General features: G+C 41.9%; 1 protein-coding gene across 1 annotated transcript; it reads left to right on the forward strand.

Annotated features, from left to right (window-relative positions):
- Positions 1-762: 762 nt before the first annotated feature.
- Positions 763-17,494, forward strand: zcchc10 (zinc finger CCHC-type containing 10). The gene is made up of 4 exons (XM_033029221.1): positions 763-818; positions 6,979-7,140; positions 10,533-10,571; positions 16,680-17,494. The coding sequence occupies exons 1-4, from the start codon at positions 778-780 to the stop codon at positions 16,930-16,932; spliced, it is 495 nt and encodes a 164-aa protein (XP_032885112.1). The 5' UTR covers positions 763-777; the 3' UTR covers positions 16,933-17,494.
- Positions 17,495-19,413: the final 1,919 nt, after the last annotated feature.

Consider the following 19,413-nt stretch of genomic DNA (forward strand, 5'->3'; position numbering starts at 1 on the left):
AAGTAGGCTAAATGTCTCACACGCTTATCCCGATTTCCATAATTATTTACAGCGCAATATAATGGACAATTTCAACGGGTTTAAAGGGCCCGCTACGCTGGAAACAATGGTAAGTGCCTACCTGCAGTTCATCGCGTGTAATCCATTTGGAGTAGCGTAGCAACAGTACGGGTCATGGGTTGTGACCCGACTGCCGTGAAACCTCCCTATAGGGAAGAAGATGCTAATTTCCAAGTATGAAAATGGCCATAACTTTTTTAATACTGAAGATATGAAAGTGAATTAGGTATCAAATTAAACGTATGCTTTATCTGATGGGATAAATTGTAGATTTGATTTTTTTTAATCTCAACATTTTGTAACATTGCTACCTGGTGTAGTGTATGAGAATTCTTGGAGAATTCTGACCAAACAAAACAATTTTGACCTAAAGAAAGCAAAAAAACATTAGCAATGCATGGTGAATTTATTAATAAAGTCTAAAATGTTCCCTACCCCATAGAATTGTGTTTGTTGTGTGAATTTAGTGCTGTGTGGTCTTCTTGGAGAATTCTGACTAAACACTATGGTTTTGACCGTTTTTAAAAAAAAAGCAAAAAAATATATTTGTGATGCAAGGTGAATTAAATTAAATAACGAAGTCTAAAACATCCCCCTACCGCAGTGTGAGGAGCAGTAAAGGTGACAAACAGCAGTAGCTGGGCTGGTTCTGCTCACCTGGCCGGGCCAGGCCGGGCCGTTGCCTGGAGACGGGCTGGAGCATCTCGGGAAGGCAAGATGGCGACCCCTATGCACAGGCTGATCGCTCGCAGGCAGGCGTGAGTGTTGGGGGCGGCCCGGGGCCCCGCGGCCCGGTGGGGACGGTGCAGGGAGAGGGAGGGTGAGGGCGGGGGGTCGCGGGCTGTCACTGAGGGACGTGGACTGGACGCTGAGTTTGTTGTGGCCGTGAACTGCGGGCGTGAGGCTGAAGCCGTTCCCATCCTCACCCCAGGCCCCAACCCCTCAATTAGCTCTGAACTACATAAACTTGGGGGCATTAACTTTGGCTTTTTGCACTATTATTGTTTGTTTGTGTGTATGTATGTGTATGTGTGTATATATATATTGTTTGTGTGTGTATATATATATTGTTTGTGTGTGTATATATATGTGTATATATATATATATATATATATATGTGTATATATATGTGTATATATATGTGTATATATATGTGTATATATATGTGTATATACTGTGTGTCTCTCTCTATATCTGTGTCTCTCTCTCTCTGTGTGTGTCTCTCTCTCTGTGTGTGTGTCTCTCTACTGTGTGTGTGTCTCTCTCTCTCTGTGTGTGTCTCTCTCTGTGTGTGTGTCCTCTCTGTGTGTGTGGCTCTCTCTGTGTGTGTGTACATATGTGTGTGTATATATATATTTTGTGTGTATATATATATGTGTGTGTAATATATATGTGTGTGTATGTAATAATATGTGTGTGATATAATATATATGTGTGTGTGATATATATATGTGTGTTGTGTGATATATATATGTGTGTGTGTGTGTTAATATATGTGTTGTGTATATATATGTTGTGTGTATATGTATGTGTGTGTGTGTATATATGTGTGTGTATATGATGTGTGGTTTATATATTGTGTGTTGTATATATGTGTGAGGAGGTATATTGTGTGTGTATGTATATATGGTGTGTATGTCTATAGGTGTGTGTTATGTATATCTGTGTGTGTATTTGTATATATGGTGTGTATGTATCTATGTGGTGTATGTATATTATGTGTGGTTATGTATATATGTGTGGTATGTATATATGTCGTGTGTATGTAATATGGTGGTATGTTATATGTGTGTGTATTGTATATAGTGTGTGTGTATGTATATATGTGTGTGTGTGTATATGTGTGTGTATGTATATATGTGTGTGTATGTATATATGTGTGTGTATGTATATATGTGTGTGTATGTATATATGTGTGTGTATGTATATATGTGTGTGTATGTATATATGTGTGTGTATGTATATATGTGTGTGTATGTATATATGTGTGTGTATATATGTATGTATGTATGTATATATGTATGTGCGTATATGTATGTGCGTATGTGTATGTGCGTATGTGTATGTGCGTATGTGTATGTGTGTATATGTATATATATGTGTGTGTGTGTATGTGTGTATATGTATATATATGTGTGTGTGTGTATGTGTATATATGTGTGTGTGTGTATATATGTGTGTGTGTGTGTGTATATATGTGTGTATGTATATATATGTGTGTGTATGTGTGTATGTAAAAATGCTGGAGTAACTCAGCAGGTGAGGCAGCATTAATGGAGAGAAGGAATAGGTGACATTTCGGGTCAAGACACTTCTCTCCATAGATGTTGCCTCCAACATTTTTGTCTAAAAAGGGCAGGACCTACACAGTGAATGGTAGGCTTCTGGGGAGTGTTGTAAAGCAGAGGGACCCAGGAGTGCAGGTGCATGGTTCCTTGAAGGTCGAGTCGCAGGTAGTCAAAAAGGTTTTTGGCACATTAGCCTTCATCTGTCACAGTATAGAAGTTGGGAGGTCATGTTGCAGTTGTAGAAGATGTTGGTGAGACTGCATTTAGTATATTGTGTTCGGTTCTGGGCACCATGTTATAAGGAAGATATTGTCAAGCTTGAAAGGGGTCAGGGAAGATTTACGAGGATGTTGCCGGGACTAGAGGGTGTGAGCTATAGGGAGAGGTTCAGGCTGGGTCTCTATTCCTTGGAGCTCAGTGCAATGATTAGTTATAATAGTAGTTATTATAATAGTACATCATTTTACTCATTAGTTTTCACTAGAATTTAAATAATTATGAAATGTATTTAAAATGCTTCCCATCTTCCATAACATTGCTAGACTGCTTTGCCAAAATAATTGTATAGGGGGGTTGCACAAAAGGTCACTGGGTCATAGGGCTCGACGCACGGAGCCGCTAAATCCAACTGGAAGACATCCGTCACTTCCGGTATATGTTATTAATGCTCGAAACGCGTACTTTCCTACCTGTTAAAAACCGCCAAAATTTTGAATTTTTGCGCTGAAAAAAATTGTGGGAGTCGGGGTAAGTGTGAGAGACATGTACCGAACTTCAGAATTCCAAACGTGAAGCGAAATGAAGGTATAGAAGCGAGAACTGAAGGGACTACAGCAGCTAAAGTGCTTGGTAAACATTGAAAATATTGGGAATTATCGGGTTTGCTCAATGCATCTCATCAAGTAAGGCATTATTTGTGTTTTTTCTTGATTCCTTTGGTATCTAAAAATTCTCAGAAGTGATAAATCTGGCTGTAAATTTTTCTTCAGATGCGTTTTCATTTTGTATGTAAAAACCCATGGGCGATTTAAAAAAATTACAGCCAGATTTATCACCTGAAACTTTTTTGATGCCAAAAGAATCAAGAAAAAACACAAATAATGCCTTACTGTTGATGAAATGCAGTGAGCAAACGGCCAATGTTCGCCAAGCACTCAAGGTGTTGTCCCTTCAGCTCTCGTTTTTATCTACCGTCATTTCTCCTCACTTTTGGAATTCTGAAGTAGGCTAAATGTCTCACACGCTTATCCCGATTTCCATAATTATTTACAACGCAAAAATTGACAATTTCAGCGGGTTTTAACAGGCCCGCTACGCTGGAAACAATGGTAAGTGCCTACCTGCAGTTCATCGCGTGTAATCCATTTGGAGTAGCCTAGCAACAGTACGGGTCATGGGTCGTGACCCGACTGCCGTGAAACCTCCCTATAGATAAGCCTCATTGTCTTGGTGTTCTGTGTTGGTCGGGCATGTTGAGAACAGCATCTATAAAATCCAGTGCCTCCTTCAGTTTTACCTGTAATTAACAGATCTTAAGAACTGCCCACGTTAAGTTTCATCAATTGTTTTGCTGCTCATATGTTTAAAATAACGTCAAATCTGAATTATTTTTTTTATAATTTATCTTAGCAAATTTGACTAATTAGCAATGATTTTTGTCTTCCACCTTTGTGAAATAAGTTGGAATTGATAAGTCTCAAGATCTTCTTTGGATTTAACTAGGTACTTGCACCCAGGTATATCTCTAACAATTATATTTTGGTTTGTACTTTGTACGAGTAAAGGGGTTGACGCTCTTAATGGGGCGACTATTGCATACCTTGGAATGCAAGCTAAGGATTTCACTGTGACTTGTCACACGTGACAATAAAGTATTCATTCCACTCGGCTGATAACTTTTCAATTCCAAGATTTTCCCTGGAAGTCTACCAGTTGATTATTGGTGAAATTCCTTTTTTGTTAAACTGGTATTGTGGCATTTCCATCCTCCACTTGGCTTTGTCATAGTTCATATGGAGTTGACATCCCTCAAAGAAATTCAGGAGATTGGTCAAGTAGGGCCTGTCACTAATGATGTGTATGAGTATTGTTGAGGTTTTTCCATTTATAATACATTGCTCTTTGTATAAACATCACAGATATTCATGTTTTATTTGAAACAATGTTATTTCAGTAAAGATTTTGTACTTTAAATTACGTCTTTCTGAAGTGGCAAAGTTATCTAAATATAATTACAGAGAAAGGTTGAACAAGTTAGGTCTTTATTCTTTGGAGCACAGAAGGTTAAGGGGGGACTTGATAGAGGTCTTTAAAATGATGAGAGGGATAGACAGAGTTGACGTGGATAAGCTTTTCCCATTGAGAATAGGGAAGATGACATCACTTGAGGACATCACTTGAGAATTAAGGGACAGAAGTTTAGGGGTAACATGAGGGGGAACTTCTTTACTCAGAGAGTGGTAGCTGTGTGGAATGAGCTTCCAGTGGAAGTGGTGGAGGCAGGTTCGATTTTATCATTTAAAAATAAATTGGATAGTTATATGGATGGGAAAGGAATGGAGGGTTATGGTCTGAGTGCAGGTAGATGGGACTAGGGGAAAATAAGTGTTCGGCACGGACTTGTAGGGCCGAGATGGCCTGTTTCCGTGCTGTAATTGTTATATGGTTGTATGGTTATAACTAATTTCAGCTCCAAGAAAGTTTCAATCAGCTGCGGAGAGGCGTTTTGTTTAATGTCGGAATATTATTCACATTCCTCTACACATTTTGCATTTGTAATTTAATGGGTGCCTGCAAAATATTCTTGGTGTAGACTTTGGTTCGGAAAATTGACTGTTCCACTTGGAAGTGCTCACATCTTTCTTTCCATTTGGTTGGAAATTGGGAACACGAAAGTGAGGGCAGAAGACACCAAGCTGATTATTGATATATGAACGACGCCACTTCTTGTGGTTTCTATCGAGTACAAATTTCTGTGGCTTTCCCAGCCCTTGATTTGTCTACTGTACCAGAGAGCATGTTCAAAGCACCTGCAGGTGGAATAATACATTTATAGTAACTTCCTTAATCTTGATTTAATCAGGTTTATTCAAATATTTGTTTCCTCATGCTCTAAATTTTTGAAATTTTAATGAACCAAAATAGAATGCCAGTCTAGTTTCTGAATGACATTCAATCTCAATGATGGCTTTATCATCTAGAAATTCTGATGGTATAGTTAATTAAATCTCAAGGAATGTGTATGAAGGAACTGCGGATGCTGGTTTAAACTGAAATTAGACACAAAAAGCTGGTCAGGCAGCATCTCTGGAGAAAAGGAATAGGTGACGTTTTGGGTCGAGACTCTTCTTCAGATATTCCTTTTCTCCAGAGATGCTGTCTGACCCACTGAGTTACTCCAGCTTTCTGTGTCTCTCTAAATCCCAAGGAAACTCCATGGTGGAATCAAAGTTTTGCAATGGAAAGAAGCCTGTTTATATTGGGCTCTAATAATCTGGGGTCTGGATTCCTGTCCAAAATCTGTATCTAGAAATCATCTCTTGGCAAGCAAACTGCAAGCTTTGGTAGATTGTTCTATTGAAAATCTGGCTTTGAACTTCAGTTTCATGTTTGTATGCTAACATTTTTATTTGTAATTGGAAGGATATCCAGACTCAAACGATTTGACACAAGCAAAAATATGAGAAAGATGTGTGGAGGCATTGCAGCTACTGACCCTGTACTATCTCCTGTTGAATATTGGAATAAGTACAGGAACTCCATCGAATCAGTTATTGTGTTTCAGGGTATTTTAGTATCAGGTCTGTAATCCCTCTGAGATTATAACAACAATTGAAGCAGTAGTGGGCTACATCAGACAATGACAGTGTCTGCTTTTGCCTTTCAGTAAGATCATAACTAATGTCTCAGAGCCCCTTTCTTGCAGCAAACTGATATCTCTTGATAATCAAAAACATTATCACTCTTTTTCTTCAATGTACTCAATGACTGTCCCTCCAAAGCCTTTCGAGAATTCTAATGATTCTAGGTGCAAATATAATCTTATCTTTTCTTGAATGGCTGCCTCTTATGTTGCGAATGCAACTGCTGATATAGACATGGTAGCTGATGAGACTTCATCTCCACGTCTACACTGTCGATCTGTGTGAGAGTTTTGTATATTTCATGGAGATGACAACATCTTCATATCAACTTGGGTATAGGTGCCTACTTGTCTCTTCCTATATGACAAACCCACCATTGCAGTAATCAGTCTGGTGGATCTTTACTAGATTCCATCTCCTTTCCTGGGAAGATCAGATCTGTACACTAAATTCCATGTGCTGGCTCACAAGTGCCCTGTCTAATTGAATCACGGTAGCTCTACTTTACAAATAACCCTTGCCATCCAAACTGTACCTGCATCCTATGCCTGAAATTTTGATATATAGAGCTTTAAATAGACTGGGCTACAATTCACTATTTTTGTTGTTTTTATGTTACAGCTAACACTACCACTCACTTGAAGCAAAGTATTATAAGTTTTCTGGTCAGGTTTATTTAACTGCCACAATTAGTTGCATAATGGCATGACAGAGCAAGCATTTTTTAGCATGATTAACATTTCCGTCTTGTGGTTTCTTCATTTTAGGGAAGCCAATAAACAGCATGTTCGATGTCAAAAATGTTTAGAATATGGGCACTGGACCTACGAGTGTACTGGAAAACGGAAGTATCTACACAGACCATCGCGAACCGCGCAGTTAAAGAAGACTTTAAAAGACAAACAAAATAAACTAGCATTGCCAACAAGGTATGTTTCGATTCTAAATATACTTCTGCAATAACCCGGTGGTGTTGTGCATTACACGGTTTCTCTAGTGTTGGATTTGATACCTTGACGTACAAGCGGGAAACTGCAGTTGAGTTCTTTATTCTCAAAGTGAACAAGGAACCAAGTTTTGCTTTTCTGATCATAAAGCAACTACTGCCAGAGCACCAAAGACCTCCTGCAAAACAATGGGGCTCTACATGTCTGCTTGCATGTAACACCTGCATTAGAAGTGTTGCAGGTTCCCAGAGTAAAGGGCCTGTCCCACTTACATGTCCTTGACATGCAAATTACGTGACCTCGTGGTCGCGTTGAGCCTCGACGGTCCTGCGAAGGTCGCACGCGATTTCATGCGTACGCACAGCCGTCTGGAGCGCGTGATGTCATTTGAAGATGGGCACAAAGCTGGAATAACTCAGCGGGACCGGCAGCATCTCTGGAGATGTTTCGTGTCAAGACTCTTCAGTCTGAAAAGAAGGGTCTTGACCCGAAACGTCGCCCATTGCTTCTCTCCAGAGATGCTGCCGGTCCCGCTGAGTTACTCCAGCATTTTATGTCTATCTTCAATTTTCTTGGTCCCGCTCTGGGAGTAGAAGTGGGGATGGATCCGGATCCGTAACGGCCGTGAGCCCCAGGCCGAGTTCAGCGATCGTTTGCCTGCTTCTGCTGCTGTTAGAGGTGAGACGTTGCGTCGCGCCAGGGTCTTGGGCCTGTCCCACTTTGGCCGTCAGTTCCACAACAGGCCGTTGGCGCGCGAAGATTTTGTTCGCTACAACAATTTCGGATACCCCGTGCGATGTCGCGCACAACTACATATCCCTCCGCGCTTCTCAGTAGGACCGGCCCCGTGCAGCCATACGATGCCCGTGCGCCTCAACGCGACCACAAGGTCGCATAATTTGCCTGCCAAGGACACGTAAGTGGGACAGGCCCTTAAGAATCACATTTACACAGGGAGAAGTGGAGTGGTGAAAGATTTTTTAAACTAACCTTGGCTGCCTCCAATTTTCATCATTACACTCTCTTTAGCAACATCATTTGGGTATTTAAGCTGATTGCATGTGCCACATGTTGCCTCTTTATTATTGAAATGTCTGCTGCCTTTAAATTGTCAAGTTTGTTTGATTGATAATGCAGCACTGGATGAGTTTGTAACTGAATATTGACAACACAAAGTAATTGCTTTTGTTCCTTGTAAAACCCCACCCCACTGCCTGATAAGTCTGAGAGACAAACCAGATTCTTTGTGCTCTGTAATCTTTAATCTTGATGAATTTTGGACTACAGAACTATAATTACCGCTTCATGCCCTCTGCAATATAACTACCTTTTTGTCTCCTTTTCAACTCTACCCTTTATCACTTACTCCAACCTCTCGGCCAATCAACTACCCCAGTAACCTGTATCCTACGATAATTTGCCAGGCTTTGTCCCATCCTACTCCTCCTGCAGCTTTGTTCCCCCCCCACCCCCCTACTCCAATCTGTCTGAAGAAGAGTCCCAACTAGACATGGTATCTGTCCATTCCCTCTGCAGATGCTACTTGGAGTTCATCCAGCTCAAGATTCCAGTTGCTTGTGTCTCTGTCTGAATAGATATTAAGGTGTAGTGTATATAATGGTAACTGTGTACTGAAAACCTGTGCTTGTTTTTATCTACATGTTACTGCCACAATATCTTGTATAAGGGGTAGGTTTCTGCATTTAATTTTTAAAAGATATATGGGGAGAGTGCAGCACTATAGAACTACGGTACATTACTTGCCGTGCAGTTGATGAATGGCAGTGCAGCCTCAAAGTTTCAGATGGCCTACTCCTTTTCCTTGATCTCACCTGACCCTCTCCACCCCATTTATACTTGCCCTATTTCCCTTTAGGCCTCAAAATTATCTCGGCTGGTTACTTCTCCGTGACTTCAAACTGTGGAATTTTCTTCCTTAACCTACTATTGGGCACATATGAAATCCTTTAAAAACCTACCACTTCAACCACCAGATCTACTATATCTGGATGTTTGATAATACTTAGTGGTGTGTTGTCTTTTATAAAGGTGCTGTACAAATTCAATTTATAGTTAATAGACACAAAATGCTGGAGTAACTCAGCGGGACAGGCAGCATCTCTGGAGAGAAGGAATGGGTGACGTTTCGGGTCGAGACCCTTCTTAAGACTAAGCCTCTTTCAATGCATAGTTATACATACCATTTTCTAAAACAATTGAAATCTAATATCACCTGGCCATTTCTGTTTTTTAAACTCCATCCACGTACAGAAATCATGATCGGGTATGATTAGACTAGGTGCTTCCAAAAAAAATCCCATGAAATTCAAACTTGGTGAATTAACCACCTGTGAAAAAATAAGCCAGTGTAGTGTGTTGATATAGATGTAGCGATTCAAGAAGGCAGCTCACCAACACGTTCTCAAGAGCAACGGGATGGTGAGCAATTAAATGCTGGCTCCTATATAAATATGTTTTGGTCTAGTTTTAAATCGGGTTGGATTAATGAATAGCCATGTGCCTCCAATTCAACATGGGGTTCTTGTCAAGAGGCACTTTTATTAAATCTTCAGTATATATGACATTATTAATGCAGTGTTGCAATATTCAGGCCTTGCTTTATTTTGCACTTTACTACACTTCAGTATTAATGGGTCCAGGGAGGATATATGGATAGTGCAGAGGAATAGACAATAGACGCAGGAGTAGGCCATTCGGCCCTTCGAACCAGCTCCGCCATTCAAAGTGATCACGGCTGATCATCCACAATCAGTACTCCGCTCCTGCCTTCTCCCCATATCCCCTGACTCCACTATTTTATAAGAGCCCTATCTAGCTCTCTCTTGAAAGCATCCAGAGAACCTACCTCCACCACCCTCTGAGGCAGAGACTCACCACTCTCTGCCAGGAAAAAGTGTTTCCTCGTCTCCGTTCTAAATGGCTTACCCCTTATTCTTAAACTGTGGCCCCTGGTTCTGGACTCCCCCAACATCGGGAACATGTACTGAATGCTCTGAACTCAAGACCTCAAGAATGCTTAATTCAGCTCTGCTTTCATCCTCGTGGACTCTCTGTGAAAGGCTATTTTAAGTTTGCTTACATCGGCACTCAAAAAGACGACATCCTCAATTTTTTTAATTTACTCTAAGTAAACTGGATGGAAGTAACTTTCATGAATGTAGTTTGGAAGAGGTTAAGGAATTTGCCAAAAATAGGCTCCGTTTGGTATCTAGGATTATCACATTGCAAATTTGTTTTGCACCTTGCAGCATACAAAAGATAGTAATTTTTATATAATTTGCCTAAGATTTTTAATGTTCAATATTAAAAAATAAACATTCAACCAATAAGCTAATAATTTTAAATTCCGACAGCGGACAAGGAAATACGGAAAAGAAGATAAAGAAGAAAAGGTAAGCTTCAAAGGGCTATACATTTATTATATAAATCTCCCCATTCCTGCAATACATAATGATTCTATTAAGATTCCACTACCACAGAGTACAGCACTTCCCAGAACACCCTTAGCCTTGTGTAATGTGAACATTTGGTTTCCTCCCACCACCATGATATCATGTAATAGAAGGAGAATTAGGCCATTTGGCCCACCAAGTCTTCTATTCAATCATTGCTTCTTCTTCTGCCGTATGTCTTTTAGACCTGCAGCTCCGTTGAGGCGAGCCAGGGCAATGTGTCATCGTCCAGGTCAATCAGACCTCGTTCACCATTCGGTGGCCGGTGTTTGGGGCAACTGGTGACTATGTGCTCCACTGTCTGTGTTGATCATTGCTGATCATTGCCTTCTCCCCATAACCCCTGACACCCGTACCAATCAGGAATCTATCCCTGCCTTAAATATATCCACTGACTTGGCCTACACAGCCTTCTGTGGCAAGAATTCCACCCATTCACCACCCTGTGGACTATGACACTAATGCTCACCTTCCTTGTCAGCCCTTCACTTTCCACTGGCATCTTGTCCAATTCTCCACTTCCAGATTTACTCCAGCATCATAATTTCTGTGATACTTGCAATTCCCAACGCATGATAGTCGGGTTTTCTTTCCCTTCTTCCTCCCTGTGCCCATATATATATTTTCTTTTAGGTGGGTGGGTTATCAGCTTCTGAAGCTCTCAGTTTGTGTAATGAGTGAGAATTTTGTGCATTTAAAAACAAATGAAGGCTGTATTTGTTCCAATTTGGAGTTGAAACCAGTATACAAACAATGTTAGAGAAATGGTCTTCTGGAATTTGCTCCCACCTCTCTTTCAGCTTTCTGAAGAAGGGTCATGATCCAAAATGTCATCTATCCATGTCCTCCAGAGATGCTGCCGGACCCGCTGAGTTACTCCAGCACATTCTTTTCTGTAAACCAGCATCTGCAATTCCTTGTGTCAGAATGATTTTTTGAACATGCTTTGAATTTTTTTTTTTTAAATATGTGTTTCAATGATCCCACAAGTGGGATTTAGTTTAAAAACATGAGGACAAATTGTTTAATGATAGAGGTTAGACAAGGCTTTGCTGTTCACGAGCCAGTTTTGCAATCTGTGAACTGGCTTTGGAATTTCCTCCAGGTAAGTGTGGACCAGGGGAAAATATCACACAGATTGAGTGTTGTGAGCCATTGAGTTCAATGCTGGAGTAACTCAGCGGGACAGGCAGCATCTCTGGAGAGAAGGAATGGGTGACGTTTCGGGTCCAGACCCTTCTTCAGACTGATGTCAGGGGAGTTAGTGTTAAATGCTGGTATCTGTATTGACTGAGCTACATGTACATTCAATTGGCATCATATCTGAGGAGTTAAGAGAAGCAAGAGTTGTATAAATCCTTCATTGATCTTTGAAATAATTTAATATGCAGTGTGCTGTTGAAGCAGTAGTGTTTTCCTGTAACTAGCAATGAATTGATCCACTTCAAGGAGTGTGGGAAGCGGGGTCCCAGTGAGTTTAAAGGGAGTGCATGAAATAGAGCCCAGGTTTAATCTATCCTGAAGGTTTAAAATATCATGCTACTGGAACTGTACTATAACAGGGCTGCCAACTCTCACGCATTGAGTGTGAGACTCACGCATTTGACAAAATTCTCATGTTCTCACGGTGATGCCAGAAGTTCACATGCTCAAAAAAACATTTTTTAAATATATATATATAAATAAATAAAGTCACACTCCTCCACACTCACCAATGAGATTATTTTTCTGTCGGCGGGTTCCCCGTAAAGAACGAGCAATTCGCTTAAACCCATCGCACACTATTTAAAATGGCAATGTAGACAAAAATGCTGGAAAAACTCAGCGGGTATAGAAACACTGAAACATAGAAAATAGGTACAGGAGGAGGTCATTCGGCCCTTCGAGCCAGCACCGCCATTCATTGTGATCATGGCTGATCGTCCCCTATCAATAACCCGTGCCTGCCTTCTCTCCATATCCCTTGACTCCACTAGCCCTAGAGCTCTATCTAACTCTCTCTTAGATCCATCCAGTGACTTGGCCTCCACTGCCCTCTGTGGCAAAGAATTCCATAAATTCACAACTCTCTGGGTGAAAAGGTTTTTTTCACCTCAGTCTTAAATGGCCTCCACTTTATTCTAAGACTGTGGCTCCTGATTCTGGACTCGCCCAATATTGGGAAATGTTTTCCTGCATCTAGCTTGTCCAGTCCTTTTATAATGTTACATGTTTCTATAAGATCCCCCTCATCCTTCTAAACTCCAGTATAGAAACATAGAATGCGGGTCAGGCAGCATCTATGTCTGAGTTTGACTCTTCTTCAGACTCAAGCTTTTCTCCAGTAATTTTGGATACCGCTCTATGGATGCTGTCTCACCCGCATTCACATTCCCATGCAGATGGTGTGATAGGTGAGACACGGCGGTGGTCCCCACACTGACCCCCCCCCCCTCTCCCCACAGGCACTGCTCACACCTCCCACCCTCACCTGCGGTGGCTCTGTGTCCGACGGCCGCCATGTCCACAGCCCGGAGTTTTAACCCCGGCCCGGCTCGGACCGACCGGGTGAGTGGGTGCATCGGTGCCGCCTCTGGAGCCGCGGGGATGAATCTCCGGCTAAGGCGCCGCTCCGATGTCTGACCCCGGGATCACTGTCCCTCACCTCCCCCGGACCTTTGGGTGACTGTCCCTCACCTCCCTCGGACCCCAGCTGAACCCAGAGCACCTGGGCCGGCCCGCATTCCCGGGGAGGCGGGGAGAGGAAGATGCTCCCCGGACATCGCCAAGTTTCCGCTCACTCCGGGTGTTGTCGCCGCTTCACTGACACACACTCTCACACACAACCTAACACACACCCTTACACACACACACACACACACACTGGCACACACAAGGTTTAAAGGGATTTGGGCTAAATGCGGATAAATGGGACTAGTTTAGATGGGGCATCTTGATCTGCATGGACAAGTTGGGATGAAGGGCCTGTTTCCATGCTGTAAGACTATGACACACTGTAGAAAGGGTGCAATTGCTCTGGAGACGATCCAGGGGTGATTTATCAACATTTGGCAGGGCTGGAATTTTTTTCACTTTGAAGAAAGATTTGATAACTCGGATTGTATTCTCTGCAGCAACGGAGGTGAAGAAAATACTTAGTTGAGGTGAATAATATTATGAGAATAGAACCTGTTTCGTTTAACAAAGAGTGTAAGAAGGAACTGCAGATGGTGGTTTAAACTGAAGATAGACACTAAAAGCTGGAATAATTCAGCAGGACAGGCAGCATCTCTGGAGAGAAAGAATAGGTGATGTTTCGGGTTGAGACCTTCAGACTGAAAAGGTTGAAAACCAGCCATAAAACACAATGACTGGAGATGTGCGTTATCCAACTAAGGGCAGAAACCAGAATCATGTGTTCATCTTTATTGACTTGACACCATAATAAATATATTACTGAAAAAATAATTTAATGGGGTGGCACGGTGGCGCAGCGCTAGAGTTGCTGCCTTGTAGCACCAAAGACCCAGATTTGATCCTGACTACGGGTGCTGTCTATACAGAATTTGTACATTCTCCTTATGATCACATGGTTTTCTCTGGATATTCCGGTTTCTCCCACATCTGAAAGAAGTTCAGGTTTGTAGGTTAATTGGCTACTGTAAATTGTCCCTGGTATGTAGGATACAACTGGTGTATGGTAGATTGCTGGTCGGTGTGGACTTGGTGGGCTGAAGGGCCTGTTTCCATGTATATGGTTTACATATCTTAATTTCATTGAACCATACACGGTTGAATATGTGGCATTATTTTCATCTTGTTTCTATAGTTAAAGGGTAAGGTTGATTGATTTATTTGTGCAGAACAGTGATGGAAGTCTGACTCCTCTTGTATTGTTTGTATGTTTTTGTTTCTCTCAATATATGCATAACAGCATGAATTATAATCTGATTTCCATACATCAATATACTAAGGTCATTCATGTGCTGCACCTGTTGATCACAGCCTGGCTCTACTGTGGAATGTAATTAGGAATGTAATTTAGCCTAACCTTATTCATACCTAATTTAATTTGAGCATAAATGTTGCATTCAAGTGTAAGTTAAAAGACTCGCTACAGTATGCACCAGATTGCACAATTTCAAGCTGAAAAATACAAAAGCTCCCTACAGTGGGAGGAGGGACACCCCCCCTCCCACACCCTCCCCTCCCACACACCCCCCCCCACACCCCCCTCCCCCCCCCCCCCCCCCCCTCGGTCGCTACGCGACCTCGCAATTTCTCACTCTCAACTCTCACCCAATGTTGGCAGCCCTGACTATAAACAGATTGAAAGGGCCTTAATTATTTAAATTTAATTATTACACAGTAAAGATGGCGAGACAAATTATACATCGTAGCAGCAGATGGGAGATCCTCTTTGCCAGTATAATCTAGGCCAAACATGTCTGCAGTTAGACTTTGTTTCTTGGTCAATGGTTTCTTTGTCAGGTGTACTAGGTACAGTGAAATATTTTTTTTGCATGCAGATCAGCAAGACTATCCCTGTACATAAACACGATTGCCCCGGTCAGTACAGAATGTACAGAACAGCCCACCAAATCCATATGTAAGAGGTGGCATTGTGGTGCCATTTTTCAGTCCCAGCAGCAGCTGTCCACAAAGGCCCGTTGCAGACATCCCCTCCTCCATTCTGGAGAGGAGCTTTTGGTTCATTAATTGGAGATGGCAACAGGAAGAGTTACCTGAATGCTTTGTACAAAGGGGTAATTTTAAGATGAGGTCGTCTCCTCTCATCCATGTTCCTGGTTTGGGTTGTGATTGGAAATGAATACAGAATCCATGTTCCTGGTTTGGTTTGTGATTGGAAATGAATACAGAATCCCCAGCCATTGCAAATGTCTGAGGCACTTCGAACTTGAGGGATGTGGGGCTAGTGCAGCAAAGTGGGTATCGTGGTAAAAGACCAATAATGATTTTGTTAAATTGTGGATAGACACAAAATGCTGGAGTAACTCAGCGGGACAGGCAGCATTTCTGGAGAGAAGGAATGGGTGACATTTAAAAAATTGGATATGATTTTATAATAAGAATAACCATTTAAGAGACTTTTGGATATGCAAGGAATGGAGGGATATGGATTATTAGCAGAGAGATAAGAGTTTGTACTGGCACTATGTTCAGCACAGACATTGTGGGCCAAGAGGCCTGTTCTTGTGTTTAGTTTCATTTATTATTGTCACATGTACTGAGTTACAGTGAAAAGTTTTTGTTGCGTGCTGGCCAGTCAAAGGAAATACACGTGATTCATTATCGGCGGCCACGCGAAACGAGTATGACTGCCCTCTCATGGAGGACGCCTGCCTGTGCGTGACTTTGTTTAACGTGGGGAGACTGGTGCACAGACAGCCACCCCACGGTCCTTGACAAGTCTGGGTCAGGATCCAGTGGCATGGAGTCCAAGACGACCGGAGACCCTTTTCTGCTGCAGCCTTCATCCGCCTTCCCAGCCGTTGTGACGCTCCACTAAGGTCAGCCATCGTCCTCCGCCTGTTCCACCGTTGAGGTCTTGGTTGGATTGCTCCTTGTCAGAGACCTCCCCCTTGACCTTACCGCCATGGGTGGCCCTACCAGGAGCATAGCTCCAGACGGCATCGCTCTCAGGATCTCAGGTCCACACAAGCTTCTCCACCACGACAAGGTGACAATCCATAGAGAAGACATTACGTGATTACAATCAAGCTGTCCACAGTGTACAGATAAAGAGTGTTCTATGCTCTACGATATATGTGGGCAGCACAGTGATGCCTGAGCTCGGGTGCTGCTTGTGTGGAGTTTGCACTGTCTCGCTGTGAATGTGTGGGTTTTTTCCGGGTAGTTTCCTCTTGCATCCAAAAGACGTGTCGGTTGATAGGTTAATTATAAATTGCTTACATTGTGTAAGGAGTGGATGGGGAAAGTGGGATAACACAGAACTGGGGTTACAGGGCGATCAATGGTCGGCGTGCACACAGTGGGAATCTTTCAATCAATCAATTCAATTTCTGTTGTATTCACTTTCATTACAAGGTCCCAGAGCATCAGCAGCAGCAGCAGCAGTACTTCAACCGACTCTTCATCAGACAGTGAAACATCATCCAACTCCTCGACATCAGGAAGCAGCAGCAGCGACGAAGACAGTTCGTCAACCGACAGCTCCTCGTCTTCCTCAACTTCTTCATCAAGTGAAACTTCATCTTCGGATTCCGACTCTGACTCTAGTTCCAGCAGCAGTATGAGCAGCTCGGATGAGGAACCACCAAAAAAGAGGCTGAAATCGTGACTGTACTCTCTCGATCTCGATCTCGATCTAAGCTGGTCTGCAAGCATCCCTTCAATTTGATACAGTATCTTTTTAAGGTAACTAATTAAAAAAGAAACTAGCTCCTTATAAGAAGAATCCACATAGACAAATTATGAATCAAATGTGAAGTGTATGCCTAATGTTTGTGACCTTCAAATGTGCCTGTCTGCAAATTTAATCTTTGGTCCATTTCTTTTACAGTGAATATTGTCCTTTTTTAAATGTAGTGCACAGTAATTTTTCGTTAGGCAGATTCTTATGTTAATGGGTCAGCATGCAAATGTTTAAGCAGTCATGGTACTCCAACAATGGGGAAATGCACATTTGGTAAAACTGAAAATGTCCCAGTAAATGCCGGGGATACCTGACTCAAAATATCTATTTAGCCTCATTTTTCCCCACCTCTCAAATTTTCCATTTCTTCCCTCCCAAATATCAGGATTATTTATCCTCACCTATTCATGCAGCTATAGCCTGCAGATTCACTGCCATTTGTTAGCATATTCTATATAGCAATGAGCCTGTGTGTATATTTTTACAACAAAAAAAAAGTCAACCTCCTCTTTATTCTTTTGGAGGATCTTAAATGTGTGCTATCTGGTTACTACTTTGTCAAATCGTGAAATATCTTATCAAAACTCTTCAGATATTGTAGATGTGTTCCCAAACTTGTCCACTAAGTACTCCAAGAAGGCTATCAATATTTCATTGTTGTAATGCATACTATTGTTAAATTCATTTTTATAAACTCCAAATTAAGTCTAGCTCCATTATTCCTATCCAAATGTGATTATCTCCCTTTTTTAAAGGCTAGACAAAAATGCTGGAGAAACTCAGCGGGTGAGGCAGCATCTGTGGACCGAAGGAATCGGTGACGTTTCAGATCGAGACCCTGACTCGAAACGTCGCCTATTCCTTCGCTCCGTAGATGCTGCCTCACCCGCTGAGTTTCTCCAGCATTTTTGCCTACCTTCGATATTTCCAGCATCTGCAGTTCTTTCTTAAACATCTCCCTTTTTTTTAAATTTGATTTGTATGCCTCTGTTTGTTTTAAGGAGAAAGCACATCTAATTAAATAGAGGTGCATTTGTTTAGTCAACAAAATTGCTGTGATTTTGAACTTTATAATTGTGATTTTGAATTTAACTGGGAACTTTACTGTTCGTTAATTAGTTATTGAGATAGTAAAGGAACAGAAATGTATTTGTTTTGAATGAACTGAGCATCTGTGGGACGTTGAAGAGAAATGTAACTGAGGAAAGCTGCATACATCGTTGAATATCGTTACTGGCTATCTGCAATTATATTGACTACCATTTTACAGTTCTTTGATTCTACGTTTCTTTAAGTTGATTTTTTTTTTCCAGAAATAAACGTTGTCATGTTTGATAGTTATAGACATGGTACTCCTTGAATCGTAATCCGAATAGTACTTTATTTGCCAAGTATGTTTTGCAACATACGAGGAATTATTAAATGCATGTGTGCTACTTTTGAATGGCATATATCTATAAAGGTGCCATATATTGTTGTCTCTGACATTTATTGCTGGCATTCTGTTGAAAGCACACCTGCGTCAGAGATCGGTAACTCTAATAATCCCATTCTAGAACAAAAACTCCCGTACATGTAGCTCCATTTCCACTGTGTAATTGAAATGAATATTTTTGAATCCAAATGTAGAAGTAAAAACAAAGAATTATTGTGGGGGGTTATTTCCTCCAAGATCGCTTACTTCACAGTTATCTGGAACTCTAAGCGGGCATATTTTAACAAAGAACCATAAATAATGACTTAGGATTGATATGTGGTACTATCTTTCATATTATGCAGTGCTGCAGCATCTTCATGCCCCCCCCACAGACGAGCACCAGGCCTTAATCTCAAACACCATGACTGATTTCATCACTTCCGGCTCTCTGCCCTCTAAAGCCTCCAACCTTATTGTTCCCCAGCTCCACACAGCCCGATTTTATCTTCTCCCCAAAATCCACAAACAGAACTGTCCTGGCAGACCCATTGTTTCTGCTTGTTCGTGTCCCTCTGAATTAATTTCCACATACCTCGACTCCATCCTATCTTCCCCACCCCCCTCCCCCATCCAATCCCTCCCTACCTATATCCAAGACACCTCACTCGCTCTTTGTCTCCTCAATTACTTCTGTTTTCCAGGCCATGGAGGTCCAGTCACTCTACACCTCCATCCCCCTCCAGAAAGGTCTTAAAGCCCTCCATTTCTTCCTTGACCGCAGAACCAGCCAATTTCTGTCTACCAATACTCTCCTCCGCCTAGCAGAACTGGTCCTTACCCTCAACAACTTCTCCTTCGACTCCTCCCACTTTCTCCAAATCCAAGGTGGGCCCTAGGTATGCCTGTCACTCTGTAAGGTACGTCGAACAATCACTGTTCCAGGTGAACACTGGCCCTATCCCCAAACTCTACCTCCGCTACATTGACGA

The sequence above is a fragment of the Amblyraja radiata genome, chromosome 11, assembly GCF_010909765.2.
Source record: "Amblyraja radiata isolate CabotCenter1 chromosome 11, sAmbRad1.1.pri, whole genome shotgun sequence".
Lineage (NCBI taxonomy): Eukaryota > Metazoa > Chordata > Chondrichthyes > Rajiformes > Rajidae > Amblyraja > Amblyraja radiata.

Excerpts from the sequence above, each read along its gene's own strand:
- zcchc10 (XM_033029221.1), top strand. The coding sequence starts at position 778 with ATGGCGACCCCTATGCACAGGCTGATCGCTCGCAGGCAGGC. Across the intron at positions 7,141-10,532 it reads AAACTAGCATTGCCAACAAG|CGGACAAGGAAATACGGAAA; the intron begins GTATGTTTCGAT and ends AAATTCCGACAG. Across the intron at positions 10,572-16,679 it reads AAGAAGATAAAGAAGAAAAG|GTCCCAGAGCATCAGCAGCA; the intron begins GTAAGCTTCAAA and ends TTTCATTACAAG.